The 15056-nt window shown below is 44.5% G+C and overlaps 1 protein-coding gene across 1 annotated transcript; it reads left to right on the top strand.

The window, feature by feature from the left end:
• The first annotated feature begins 9475 nt into the window (after positions 1-9475).
• Positions 9476-15040, top strand: LOC106600748 (uncharacterized). Its single transcript, XM_014192346.3, has 3 exons — positions 9476-9786; positions 10045-10957; positions 14377-15040. The coding sequence occupies exons 1-3, from the start codon at positions 9579-9581 to the stop codon at positions 14579-14581; spliced, it is 1326 nt and encodes a 441-aa protein (XP_014047821.2). The 5' UTR covers positions 9476-9578; the 3' UTR covers positions 14582-15040.
• The last annotated feature ends 16 nt before the right edge of the window (positions 15041-15056 follow it).

Raw genomic sequence — 15056 nt, 5'->3', positions numbered from 1 at the left:
ACAAATGCCTCACTGGGGTGTTTTGTCAGTTGTTACTCTCTCTCCTCCCTGGTCAGTATTAGCTCCTATGTGCTTAGTGTTTGCCCTTGTCTAGTTGTTATTCACAGAGCAGAATGACCTCTTCTCCCTCTGGGAGTCAGTCAGTGTGTCACTGTGTGCCAAAGCCTGGAATGTGAGCCAAGCCACATACAGTAGGGGCAAGGCAGTCTTTGGCTTGACTCTGGCTAAGTGCTCTGTGTGTGTGTGTGTGTGTGTGTGTGTGTGTGTGTGTGTGTGTGTGTGTGTGTGTGTGTGTGTGTGTGTGTGTGTGTGTGTGTGTGTGTGTGTGTGTGTCGTGCGTGCGTGCGTGCGTGCGTGCGTGCGTGCGTGCGTGCGTGCGTGCGTGCGTGCGTGCGTGCGTGCGTGCGTGCGTGCGTGCGTGTGTAAGATAGTCTTTAAGAGTGTGCGTGTGTGTCTGCCCCCGGATGCTGTTTTTAGGGAGAAGCAGTTGAGTCAGTCCCCTCCCACTCAGTTTAAAGGTGTCATATTCTACTTGGCACCCACACTCCCTTCACTTCCTGAGCCCAGTCCCCTGTGCATGTTTACAGTATCGTTTACAGTGCGTTTATACTTAAGAGTTTTTAATGGAGGCTGGGTTAACTCTAATGTTTTTACACCAAGGACATCTTTATGTAGCTGAGAGGCTCGTTGACCAGTACAGCGCGTTGTAAATAAATCACATGCATATTTATTTGTCATGACGACACATGATATTCACGTCCAAAGTTGACTTTTTCCACTGCGATTTGTTTGGTAGTCCAGAATAATCTATGCCAATTTGTTATTTTGAGACTCTGCTCCACCCGACCGTTTGGAGCACTTCCTCAGAACCACCCTTGAGGTCTACGCTAGCTACTGTAGAAAGGCTACAATATGGTTGAAAACCAAAGGAGAAGGTTTCCCATGAGTGAGAATGTTCCACTCTGACAGTGCCAGAGCTTGATGTCTAGAAGGTTAGTGAGGGGTGTGTCCCAATAATATATCCTTTCTACTGAAGTGTACACTCGTTCACTACTTCCCACAAATCTAAAAGCATTGGATTAGTGGAGGCATGCAGGGTGGGAAATTCAGTTTTTAGTCCACCAGCCGTGGATGCCCAAATTTGACCAGCCACAAAACAAATGAAGATAAATCACAGAAAACGCATGCACAAATATGTTTTTTTCCGAAAGATTTTTTACATTGTGGGCTTTGGATTGAACAAAAATAAAACCGCATCCAAATGCTCTGTGTGATCACCCGCCAATGTGGCCGGTAAGAATAGACATTCTACCAGCCAATGGCAAAATCTACCAGCATTTGGCTGGTGGCTGGTTTTCATTTCCCACCCTGGAGGCATTGGCTAGAGGGAGTTTCTACAGTATTTATTGTACCAGTTATTTATTTTCAAATCAGTGAAGGGAAGTTAACAAGTGCACACTTTGGGAGGAAGGAGAGATAATTAGGACATTGCCCATGTCTCCTGTAACCCCATTCACGCCAAAGTGTAGCATGTCAGTTCGTACTAACCACATAAGCAAAGATATTTTCAGCTGAAAGTGAATGCTGACTTTTGGCTTCTTTTATTTCCATTTCTCAATGGTTGTGCACAACTATGGATATTTAACCTGCTTGCACTATATTGTAGATGTATGTATATATTTATTTATATACCTGATTATGCCTTTGGTTTGATATTGACTGTTATTGACCTATTAGTGCTATTATTTGTATTATTCCATTATTATCATCACTAGTATTACTATTGTCATTATTATGGTTCTATTTCACTGTTATTTCTACTAGCGTTGTTGTTCTCTTTATGACAGTAGAGCAACACAAAGAAAACAATGTTCTACAATGGCCTTCGCTTGTTATTCAACTGGTTGACTTTGAGCTTCCTTGACAAGAAAACGGCGGGGAAAAAAGCATGTTTACAGTTAGTTACACAGTTCACATGCTTCGAAGATAGCTACCTTATGTGCTTACAACGATGATGACCAACCAGTTCATGAGATAATTTACACACACACACACATAAATGTCTTGAGTAATGTCCATCTTTTCTTCATGTCTTCTTAGTAATTTCCTATTAATCTCTCAGGTCTTTCTTTCTCCCACCAATTCATTAATTCCTTAATTAAGAACATAATTATTCCCAACTAATTCATGTTCTTCTTCTCCTTCTATTTTCTATAGTTCATTATTATTTTATGATATACTATTTAGCATACGCTTTTATCCAAAGCAACTTACAGTCATGTGTGCATACATTTTTACATATGGTTGGTCCTGGCATTGCAAGCACCATACTCTACCAACTGAGCCATACAGGATCACTTTACAATTATCTATTTGATCCCCTTTCCTATTTGTTATAAACTACATCCTGTCCAATATAATCTATATCCTGTTTGATATATTATCTTTTTGGAGGAGAGTTCTTGGTTGACTCCCAAATGGAACCCTACTCCCTTTCTAGTCCCATAGTGCTCTGGTCAAAAGTAGTGCAGTATATAGGGAATATGGTGCCATTTGGGAGGTAGCCACAGACTGCAGCACCGGTGGTACCAGACTCTCGGCCCACTTAGTTAATCAATGTTGTTGTTCTTATTGTCGTTGATTACAGAGCTATACTATAATCCTGAATCAGACATCTGTGCAGACTTGCCTGACTGTGCATGCCTTAATTGACTGCTTTATAAACATACAGTATGAGTATGTATGTACACTACTATGTTAATCCAATATATTGATAAAGCACTCTGTATTGATCTTGATCCTGTTTGATTATTAATGATTATTGATCAAGTTTGAAAGGAACCTTGTGAATAAACCCTAGTTGAGAACGGGCTCTGTTTCACACGGTACATTGCTACACCGAACAAAAATGTAAACGCAACATGCCACAATTTCTACGATTTTACAGTTCATATAAGGAAATCAGTAAATTTAAATAAATTCATTAGGGACTAATCTGTGGATTTCACATGACTGGGAAAACAGATAAGCATCTGTTAGTCACAGATACCTAAAAAAAAAAAGGCAGGGTGGATCAGAAAACCAATCCGTATCTGATGTGACCACCATTTGCCTCATGCGGCGCAACACATCTCCTTTGCATAGAGTTGGATGGCGGCGGATGAATGGCAAGACAATGGGCCTTAGGATCTCGTCACGAAATCTCTGTGCATTCAAATTAACATTGATAAAACGCAACTGTGTTTGTTGTCTGTAGCTTATGCCTGCCCATACCATAACCCCACCACCTCCATGGGGCACTCTGTTTACAATATTGACAGTAGCAAACTGCTCGCCCACACGACGCCATACACCCTGTCTGCCATCTGCCCGGTACAGTTGAAACCGGGATTAATCCGTGAAGAGCGCTCTTTTCCAGCGTGCCAGTGGCCATCGAAGGTGAGCATTTGCCCACTGAAGTTGGTTACGACACCAAACTGCAGGCAGGTCAAGACCCTGGTGGGGATGATGAGCACGCAGATGAGCTTCCCTGAGATGGTTTTTGACAATTTGTGCAGAAATTCTTCGGTTGTGCAAACCCACAGTTTCATCAGCTGTCCAGGTGGCTGGTCTCAGACGATCCCGCAGGTGAAGAAACCGGATGCTCCCTCAAATTGCATGCTCCTTCAAAACTTGAGACATCTGTGGCATTGTGTTGTGTGACAAAACTGCACATTTTAGAGTGGCCTTTTATTGTCCCCAGCACAAGGTGCACCTATGTAATGATCATGCTGTTTAATCAGCTTCTTGATATGCCACACCTGTCAGGTGAATGGATTATCTTGTCAAAGGCAAAATGTTCACTAACTGGTAAACAAATTTGTGCACAGAATTTGAGAGAAATAAGCTTTTTGTGCGTATAGAACATTTCTGGGACCTTTTATTTCATCTCATGAAACATGGGACCAACAATTTACATGTTGCGTTTATATTTATGTTCAATAATACATCTCGCTACATGTTAGTCCTGAACTGCGTCAGACTTGCTCTCCTTCCATCGTTTTCCCTACCTTAAGAATGTGCTTGAGATAGGGTATCCGAGAAACCCACTCTTGTCTTGTGTGAATTTCTGTTACGTGTTTCCAGGATGTTGCGGTTGTCAAGGCAACAGTTGGCAGGGAGGGAGAGCAACCGGAGAAGCGGGGATGGAGCAGGGAGGGAGTGAGGTCTGACTTCACAGTGTTAATAAAAATTCTATCTCATTTACATTTGAAATCCATATGAATTATTAAAAGCTTCTGCCTCTGTGGCTGGAAATAAGGAGAGAGGAGACATGATAGGGGAAAGAGAGGGGGCTGCAGAGAAAGAGGGATAGGCTGGATAGAGAAAGAGCGGTGTAAGGAATAGAGAGAAAGAAAAGGGAGGGAGAAAGGGGTAGGGGGGGAGCACGACGGTTTGGGGAGGACAGCTACTGGAGATGGCAGTAGAGAGAAAGAAAAGGTGATGGAGGTAAACTCAAATAAATGGGGTAGATACAAATCACGGGAAAAAAACAAGGCATTATCAGACAGATAATGAGATGGATAGACTTGTTCTGTTTGTAAGGAGTGGTGGGGGTGGGGAGGCAGAGAGCAGAGTGGGAGTACAGATGGCGAGAGAGAGATAGAAAGAGGGAGATAGAAAAAACCCAGGTAGAACGACACAAAAGCAGAAAAGGAAGGAACTAGAGAGACAGATAGAGGTAAAGATAAAGGTAGACATGTCGAGCTAAGGGAGAGAAAGAAAAAAAATCTGGACTATCATAATGCAGTTGAGCACATAGAGGAAAGGGGGAGAGGGAGTGGTCTGAACCAAAGGTAAAAAAGAGAGCTGTAAAAGAAGGAGAGAATGAGAGAGGAAAACTCAACAAGAAATAGCATACTGTATGTGCTGTGCCTTTGATGTTCTGAACCAAGAGCCATGAAACAAACACACACACACACACACACACACACACACACACACACACACACACGTCTTAGTAGAGTTCAAAGGAGGGTGGGTGTATGTAGGGCACAAGATCCGAGCAACACTAAGAAGGGATTGCTGTGTCTACAGACTAAACTCTGTGAGAAGATACATTCTGACTTGCCGGTTTTAGCAGATGGAGAGAAAGAACGCAGTGTGCTGCAGAGGACAGGGGAAAGGAAGGGAGAGGAGATCTCTTGGGAGACACCATTTGGGACTGTTACACCGGCTGCTACACTCCATATTCTCTAAGAGGATTTTTCCCCCATTAAATGCAACGTTTTATCGAAACCCCCCCCCTCCCCCGAATGTAACACAGACCATCCCTGTACAACCGACCCGGGATTCCATCCCACATTAACAACACTGTGCTCCACAAGCTAGCGTGCTAACTTCCCAATGTACATTGTCAAATGTTAATTGGTCCAAATCCAAATGATTCCAGGTAAATTACTATTTCAAAATTGTTTTGAAATGACTGATTCAAAGAGTCTTTCAGTTCAGGCTGATGATGCAGTATGTATCCGTTTAACCTCCTAGGAGAACCGGTATTCAATTAATTGCAGACAGTGGCCTTCCAGAAAGTCAGATATTTCATATTTTAAAAGTGTGTTTAATTTGTACAGCAGCTTGACCTTGGATGGAGGGAGTCAATTCGATCCCATTCAATTCAAAAAACGTAATTTATCCAACAGGGACCAATAATGTTAACGGTAGTGTAGATACGTAAAACCCACATAACATTACCATACGACATGATCACAGCAACAACAACGCCACCAAAATGACATGGAAAGGGGCAGACCTGCGGTGGCGTGACCCGTTCAGCTCTGATGACCACCATATCTATAACCTTTCTATATAGAGGGTCAACTCTCTTCATCACCCAGGACACATTGCTCTGCGAAATAAATGCACTTCTGAGAGGGCGCCATTGATCCGGAATCCACTATCTGCAATCTGACTCCTGGAGTTGTATCATTTTTTACTACCTAACATTTTCCTCCGACTTTTTCTACTGTTCAGGCTCTTGACATTAACATGCTTGTGCAATATTGCTTACAAATGCAATGAAAATACAAACATTTTGCATCTTGCTTATTTCACAGTTTCCTACTTGGGGGTGGGGGGGGGGGGGGGGGGGGTTCTGTCAGTACAAGATGCAGTAATATCTTTTCTAGCCTTAATATATTTTCCTGGTTTACCAATAAGAGAAGGAAACAGCGAGGAAGTGAGAGAGAGACTATGGGAAGATCTCAATTGCATTCTCCTCACGTCTTCTCTCCTCATCTCCTTCTCAAAACCAATTGGATGAGAAAGCAAAATGTCCCGCCCCTCTGGTCTTCTCCTCCAATCGGGTTTGAGAAGGAGACAAGGAGAGAGGACGTGAGGAGTATGCAATTGAGATCTTCCCAGAGAGAAGGCGAGAAGTAAAGGGAGAGAGTGACAGAGAGAGGGAAGTCAAGCGAGTGGGAGAGAGTTAAAGAGAGTAAAGGAGACATTTAGAGAAGGTTACAGATAACCTTCAGGGATTTAATTTGCTTCTCTGACTGAATTATCTCATCGATAAATCTGACTGAATTATCTAATCAATAAATCCGATTAAGGGACTGCAGCCTCTCCCACACAATCTGCATCTCCTCTCCTGCATGGAGGATGGCAGTGGGCAGTCCAGTCCAGTCCAGAGGGTCACGCACCGCTTCGTCTCCCGATAAAGCCCTGATGTTGATACCACTGGAAGATTAGAGGCAGACCTGGGATGCGCCCCAAATGGCACCCTAATCCCTATATGGTGCCGTTGGGCCCTGGTCAAAAGCAGTGAATATGGAATAGGGTAGCATTTGGGATGCAAACCCAGACGACCAATCCCAGTCCAAAAGGGTTTGGTGGAGGGCCTAGGCTGGCAGTGGCTCACTCTGTCCAGTTACCAGTGTCTGAATTCTCTTGGGTGTTTTTCTTAAAATGGAGCTACTGTTATTAACCTTTCTTAGACACTCAGGTGACACTAGACACTTTCTTTTGTACTTACCTACATTTTCCCAGGAGAGCCACCGCTTGCAATGACCCGGGGAAGAGTTGCAGAGGAGTAGAGAGTTAATGTCGATATAGCCCCCTGCTACGTGGCAAAGATAAGGAGTTATATTTCAAGAAAGGAAATATTCTGTAAGTTTAAATGTCTTATATTTTAGCAGCAGTGATCAAAACAAACAGATGCATTTCTTTCTTCCAGTATAAGCCTTTTGAACCCAGCGTCCAAATCATTTTTTGGACTGCAAAACGTTGGAGCTGAGCACGCCAATTTCTCTTTCAAAGATAAAGAGATCCCATCTTTAATCACCTTGACCTGTAATTCAATTGAGTTTCATTAAAGATGCCCACTACGCCAGTGTGATGAGTAACCTTTCCTGAGACCTGAAGCCTTACTGACAAGCTCTTAACCAACAATGCAGTTTTATGCCGTTTTTTTTTAAGAAAAAATGTAACACAATAAAATAACAATAACAAGGCCATATACAAGGGGTAGAGTCAATGTGCGGGGGGTAGAGGTCAGTCGAGGTAATTTATACATGTAGGTAGGGGTAAAGTGCCAATGCATAGATAATAAACAGCGAGTAGCAGCAGTGTAAAAACAAAGGGGGGGGGGGGGGGGGGGGGGGTCAATGCAAACAGTCCGGGTCGCCATTTGATTAAATTGTTCAGCAGTCTGATGGCTTGGGGGTAGAAGCTGTTAAGGAACCTTTTGGACCTAGACTTGGCGCTTCGGTACCACTTGCCGCACGGTAGCAGAGAGAAAAGTTTATGACTTGGGTGACTGAAGTCTTTGAAAAAATGTTGTGCCTTCCTCTGACACCGCCTAGTATATAGGTCCTGGATGGCAGGAAGCTTGGCCCCAGTGATGTACTGGGCCGTACACACTACCATCTGTATCGCCTTACGGTCGGATGCCGAGCAGTTGCCATACCAGGCGGTGATGCAACCGGTCAGGATGCTCTCGATGGTGCAGCTGTAGAACTTTTTGAGGATCTTGGGACCCATGCCAAATGTTTTCAGTCTCCTGAGGGGGAAAAGGCGTTGTCGTGCCCTTTTTACGACTGTCGTGGTGTGTTTGGACCATAATAGTTTGTTGGTGATGTGGACACCAAGGAACTACAGCCTCGTCGATGTGAATGGGGGCGTGTTCGGCCTTTCTTTTCCTGTAGTCCACGATCATCTCCTTTGTCTTGCTCACAATTAGGGAGAGGTTGTTGTCCTGGCACCACACGGCCAGATCTCTGACCTCCTCCCTATATGCTGTCTCATCGTTGTGGGTGATCAGGCCTACCACTGTTGTGTCGTCAGTAAACTTAATGATGGTGTTGGAGTTGTACTTGGCCACGCAGTCGTGAGTAAACAGGGAGTACAAGAGGAGACTAAGCACGCACCCCGGAGGGGCCCCCTTGTTGAGGATCAGCGTGGCAGATGTGTTGTTGCATACCCTTACCACCTGGGAGCGGCATATCAGGAAGTCTAGTATCCAGTTGCAGAGGGAGGTGTTTAGTCCCAGGGTCCTTAGCTTAGTGATGAACTTTATGGGCACTATGGAGTTGAACACTGAACTGTAGTCAATGAACAGCATTCTCACATAGGTGTTCCTTTTGTCCAGGTGGGAAAGAGCAGTGTGGAGTGCGATTGAGATTGCGTCATCTTCGGATCTGTTGAGGCGGTATGCGAATCGGAGTGGGTCTAGGGTTTCCGGGATGATGGTGTTGATGTGAGCCATGACCAGCCTTTCAAAGCACTTTATGGCTACTGACGCGAGTGCTACGGGGCGGTAGTCATTTAGGCAGGTTACCTTCGCTTTCTTGTGCACAGGGACTATGGTGGTGTGCTTGAAACATGTAGGTATTACAGACTCGGTCAGGGAGAGGTTGAAGATGTCAGTGAAAACTTTTGTCAGTTGGTCCACGCATGCTGAGTACACGTCCTGCTAATCCGTCTGGCCCCGCGGCCTTGTGAATGTTCACCTGTATAAAGGTCTTGCTCAGCTCTAGCCTTTAGCTCAGTGCGAATGTTGCCTGTAATCCATGGCCTCTGGTTGGGATATGTACGTACGGTCACTGTTGGGACGATGTCGTTTATGCACTTATTGATAAAGCCGGTGACTGAGGTGGTATACTCCTCAATGCCATTGGATGAATCCCAGAACACATTCCAGTCTGTGCTGGCAAAACAGTCCTGTAGCTATCTGCTGGCTTCACTAGGTCTGTCTGTTTAGTCTTATTTGTGTTTGGGCTTCTGTTCATAGGCCTACCTTTTTGATTAAGGGCTGAATGATAAGTTAGTTGAGTAGTTGAATCAGATGTTGTTGGGATGGACCAGGATTGAGGGATCATGTTATAAAACTACTGATTCAGAGGAAAATATAAATGGTTGCACTTCCCCCTTGTGGCTCAACATAAACAAGACAGACATTTCACTTCCCAAACAGAAGGTGGCGATAAAACAACATACACACTTCCTAGTCACCCAACTGCCAACAAACGAAGAGTAAAATCACAACATCCGCTGAGAGAGAGACGAGACATTATTCTGCACTATTTTACGTCTTTAAAATGACCAAACTGCAGCTGTTGAATGCTTACCTGACAGAACGTTTAACGGTAGTGGTGCGGGAGATTCTGGACGTGGTCGGGGACACAGTGGCCGAGTACCGAGAAGAGACGGCTAGGACGAAGAGAGAGAATGAAAGCGCGAAGAGACAAAATGAAAGCCTGCGGCGACAGCTCCGGGACATCCTACTCTTGGCGGAGACAGACTGGCGTAAGAACATTTTGTTGGATAATGCTAATTTAATGATCACGCAAAAATGAATTGGCAACCTGTCAACTAGTTAGCTACTTTGGGTGACGTCTGTCTGTTGACGATTGACACTAACGTTACGTTGGTTCGCGAGAAGTGCCCGAATTCCGAATATCCCTTAACTAATAGTGCATGATTAATTACAATGTCATAAATATTTACTAAATGTCTTACTTATTTAATGACAGCACTTTGTCTTTGCACCCTCTTTCTATGCAGGATCCAACAGCCTTTCTCTCTCTGGGCAGCAGCAGCTCTGCGAGCAAGAGTGGAGCTCCAGTCATGAACATGACCCAGAGCCCCTGCAGCAGAGACAGGTCAACAGACGAGGGCTACAGAGCCAGGTAGCGTTGGGTAAGGATGGGGGTCTCACAGGACCAAACCAGGGACACACTGAAACAGTCAGAGTAGAAGAGAAGCCCAGTCCAGGGGAGGCAATCCCAAAGACCGAGCACAACTCAGACCCAGAACCCAAGAGTTTTGGAAACACCTCGTCCTTGGCCCCATCTCCGTTCTCCTCCAATGCCAACTGTGCCACAACAACTGGAGCAGCCAACGCTGAAATGCCAGTCCTTAGGACAGAGGGAAAGACGTCCTCTCCCATCGACCCAATCCAGGGACGGATCAAAATGGAACCCAAGGAATGTGACGTCACAGTGAACCTCACCAACCATGAACCTCAATCCAGTTCAGACTACACAGGTCGTCCTATAACACTACTACCCCACAACCATGAACTCTCAGGCGACACTGGCTTCAAAGACCTTCCAGATATGGATATCTCAGAGCTCCATAACACACCCGTACATGACCAGCAAACGTGTGAAACAGAGCCTGGGCCCAAGGACGGGGTGTTGCCATACAACGAGAGTAACAACTTCATCCCCACCGACCACCAGGAGGGACGCCCACACCGCTGCACCCGCTGTCGGGAGAGTTTCAGCCAGGCGGCCAGCCTCCACCTCCACCTCCAGTACAAGAAGCCCTATGCCTGTGACTGGTGCTGTAAGTCCTTCGCCCAGTCGGCTGACCTGCGGCGCCACCACCGCATCCACACGGGGGAGAGGCCCCACCGCTGCTCCTGGTGCTCCAAAAGCTTTACCCAGAGAGGCAACCTGAGGCGGCACCTGAGGTTGGAATACATTATTATATTGTATTATTATACAGTGGGCTCCAAAAGTATTGGGACAGGGACACATTTAGTTGTTTTGGCTCTGTGCTGCAGCACTTTGGTTTTGAAGTGATTCGATCACTATGATGTTAAACTGCAGACTGTCAGCTGTAATTGGGTGAACCGTTTAGAAATTACAGCACTTTTTGTACATAGTCCCCATTTTTAGGGGACCAAAAGTATTGGGACAAATTCACTTATGTGTATTAACGTAGTCAAAAGCTCAGTATTTAGTCCCATATTTCTAGCAGGCAATGATTACATCAAGCTTGTGACTCTACAAACTTGTTGGATGAATTTGCTGTTTGTTTTCATTTTTGTTTCAGATTATTTTGTGCCCAATAGAATAGCCGTCAATCTTTACATAAAAGCTAAGTGCTGACAATGTGGCTGGGTCATGGGCCTGGGCACTGGGCAGGTATGGTAGTATGGGCTATATAGGTTGGAGGCCTGTGACAACTTGTCCTCCACTGTATGTTGATTACCTGGTTCATCCCTATCACCAGGGCCCGGCTCCAGGCATAAGCAACATAAGCACCGCAGTTGTGGTCTCAACTTACTATTGTGAGTTAGAATAGTAGAACACACAAGGTGCAAGTTCGAAATTTGGACGTGCATCAGCTATTTATTTATTTATTTTTCCTCTTATGTCATCACTGACAGTCACTCAATTAGCCATGTCGGCTAACTGTTTTAAATGAGTCTAGCAAGCTATCTAAACTTGTAGTAATCATGGCCGACTACCGACCGTGCACGCGCACGCAGGGCACGCAGAGGTCCTGACCTCCAGGTGGCCCCCATTGATTTTGTTAGTCACTCTCACTCAGATATCATTAACATTGCATAAGTCATGGCAAAATGTGTAGAATTGCAGGAAATGCACTTTAAAACTGAAAACAATTATCTCCCATCACATGGCAAAAAGGGTAGAATTGAAGAAAATTAGCTGTAAAACTAGAAAAAAAATGATCTTTGCCCCATGGCAAAAAGGAGTAGAAGTAATGTGAATGCTGCCATGATTACGGATAGTCCTGAATGAATCGTGAATGATGGTGACGATATTTATGCATCTGTAACTTCCTCACTCATCATTATTCACGATTCATTCAGGACTATCCGTAGTCATGGTAGCATCCACATGAATGTAGAAGTGTTTAGAAACATATTCTATTCTTACTTGTATTTACAACAAAAAGTGACTCCAAAATGACACAATGCATTATTTACCATTCATTTCTATTGGGCACAATATAATCTGAAACAACAAAAAACAAACAGCAAATGCATCCAACAAGTTTCTAGAGTCCCAAGCTTGATGTACACATTGTGTGCTTGGAATAGGGGCACAAATACTAAACTTTTGACTACTTTAATACTAATTTTAGTCAATTAGTCCCAATACTTTTGGTCCCCTAAAATGGGGGGGGGGGGACTATGTACAAAAAGTGCTGTAATTTCTAAACGGTTCACTCGATTATGGATGAAAATACCCTCTAATTAAAAACGGACAGTCTACACTTTAACCTCAGTCATTGTTTCATTTCAAATCAAATTCTATTGGTCACATACACATGGTTAGCAGATGTTAATGCGAGTTTAGTGAAATGCTTGTGCTTCTAGTTCCAACAGTGCAGTAATATCTAACAAGTAGTCTTAACAATTCCCCAACAACTACCTAATACACACAAATCTAAAGGGGTGATTGAGAATATGTACATGTGAGTATATGGATGAGCTGTGGCCGAGCGGCATAGGCAAGGTGCAATAGATGGTATAAAATACAGTGTTGAGAACCAATCACTGGACACTTTAATAAATGGATCACTAGTCACTTTAAACAATTCCACAATTTACATATCTTACATTACTCATATCACATGTATATACTGTATTTTATATGTGATATGAGTAATGTAAGATATGTAAACATTATTAAAGAGGCATTATTTAAAGTGGCATTGTTTAAAATGACTAGTGATCCATTTATTAAAGTGTCCAGTGATTGGGTCTCAATGTAGGCAGCAGCCTCTCTGAGTTAGTGATTGCTGTTTAGCAGTCTGATGGCCTTGAGATAGAAGCTGTTTCTCAATCTCTCGGTCCCAGCTTTGATGCACCTGTACTGACCTCGCCTTCTGGATGATAGCGGTGTGAACCGGCAGTGGCTCGGGTGGTTGTTGTCCTTGACGATCTTTTTGGCCTTCCTGTGACATCGGGTGCTGTAGGTGTCATGGAGGGCAGGTAGTTTGTCCCCGGTGATGCGTTGTGCAGACCGCACCACCCTCTGGAGAGCCTTGCGGTTGAGGGCGGTGCAGTTGCCGTACCAGGCTGTGATACACCCCGACAGGATGCTCTCGATTGTGCATCTGTAAAAGTTTGTCAGGGTTTTGGGTTACAAGCCAAATTTCTTCAGTCCCTTGAGGTTGAAGAGGCGCTGTTGTGCCTTCTTCACCACACTGTCTGTAGGTGGACCATTTCAGTTTGTCTGTGATGTGTACACCCAGGAACTTAAAATGTTCCACCTTCTCCACTGTCGTCCCTTAGATGTAGATAGGGGCTCCCTCTGCTGAAGTCCATGATCATCTTCTTTGTTTTGTTGACGTTGAGTGAGAGGTTGTTTTCCTGACACCACACTCCGAGTGCCCTCACCTCCTCCCTGTAGGCTGTCTCGTCGTTGTTGGTGATCAAGCCCACTACTGATCAAGCCCACTACCCCACTACTTCAAACTTGATGAGTTGGAGGCGTGCATGGCCACGCAGTCGTGGGTGAACAGGGAGTACTGGAGAGGGCTGAGCACACACCCTTATAGGGCCCCAGTGTTGAGGGTCAGCGAAGTGGAGATGTTGCTTCCTACCTTCACCACCTGGGGGCGACCCGTCAGAAAGTCAATGACCCAGATACACAGGGCGGGGTTGAGAGCCAGGGCCTCCAGCTTGATGATGAGCTTGGAGGGTGCTATGGTGTTGAATGCTGAGCTGTAGTCAATGAACAGCATTCTTACATGGGTATTGTTTTTGTCCAGATGGGATAGGGCAGTGTGATGGCTATTGCGTCATCTGTGGACCTGTTGGGGCGGTATGCAAACTGAAGTGGGTCTAGGGTGGCCGGTAAGGTGGCGGCGATTTCAAATCCCAAGTCCTGGAGTTCAGAGCCAAAACAACAAATAATGTGTCACTGTCCCAATAGTTTTGTAGCTCACTGTATATTGTAGCGAATTTAGGCGGTAGCTCTGACCAGCGACTGTCAATCCAACACCTTTGCCGTTACGCCCAGAAATCCAAACCTCTTGACGAGGTTGCTAGGTGTTGGGTTAAAGTCGCTTCACTCCATTTATATACTATTATTTTTATATATATTTTTTATACTTATTTATATATTATAGGATCCACACCGGTGAGAGACCCTACAGCTGCCCCTACTGCCACAGGACCTTCAGCGACGGAGACACCATGAAGAAGCACAAACGGACTCACTCTGGGGAGAAACCCTATCGCTGTGTCCAGTGTCCCAAGAGCTTCACTGTGGCCAGCGGCCTGCGGGTACACCTGAACACACACCTTACAGAAGCAGGGCAGCTCATCACATGAGGAGGTCAATGTGCTAACTAATCAGCTACTACTGAATCGGCTGCACCATTTCAAACACAGGACGACATGAAGGGATTGTGAAACGTTGAAGTGTTTTAGCCATAGGAATATTTCCTACATGTATTTATTGGGATTAATAAAAACAGTGCAGTAGAAAACAAATGGATAATGTCATCGTGGCTGATGTTTCCAGCTTGATTGAAGAGTGTGTGTGTGTGTCTGTGAAAAATGAATTCAATCAGTCCATCATTTAATTATTAAAATCACATTTCTGATTCTGTATTTCTTTTATATTAAAGTTGAACCATCTTTCAGGTTGTTTATTTCCAAAAGGAAGATACCAGATGCTTGACTCACGTTACCTTCACTCAATATATTTATTAATATACTCTGTAATAAGGCTGCAAACCTAACGTATTTAAGTGGAAAATCCCGTTAATAAAATTCTTTCCTCCCCTTTTTCATGAATCACGGT

Source organism: Salmo salar, chromosome 03 (genome assembly GCF_965601325.2).
Source record: "Salmo salar chromosome 03, fSalSal1, whole genome shotgun sequence".
In the NCBI taxonomy this organism is placed as follows: Eukaryota; Metazoa; Chordata; class Actinopteri; order Salmoniformes; family Salmonidae; genus Salmo; species Salmo salar.
The sequence above is the reverse complement of the archived record's forward strand: the minus strand, read 5'-3'. Positions and strand labels throughout refer to the sequence as shown.

Excerpts from the sequence above, each read along its gene's own strand:
- LOC106600748 (XM_014192346.3), top strand. The coding sequence starts at position 9,579 with ATGACCAAACTGCAGCTGTTGAATGCTTACCTGACAGAACGTTTAACG. Across the intron at positions 9,787-10,044 it reads CTTGGCGGAGACAGACTGGC|GATCCAACAGCCTTTCTCTC; the intron begins GTAAGAACATTT and ends CTTTCTATGCAG. Across the intron at positions 10,958-14,376 it reads AACCTGAGGCGGCACCTGAG|GATCCACACCGGTGAGAGAC; the intron begins GTTGGAATACAT and ends TATATATTATAG.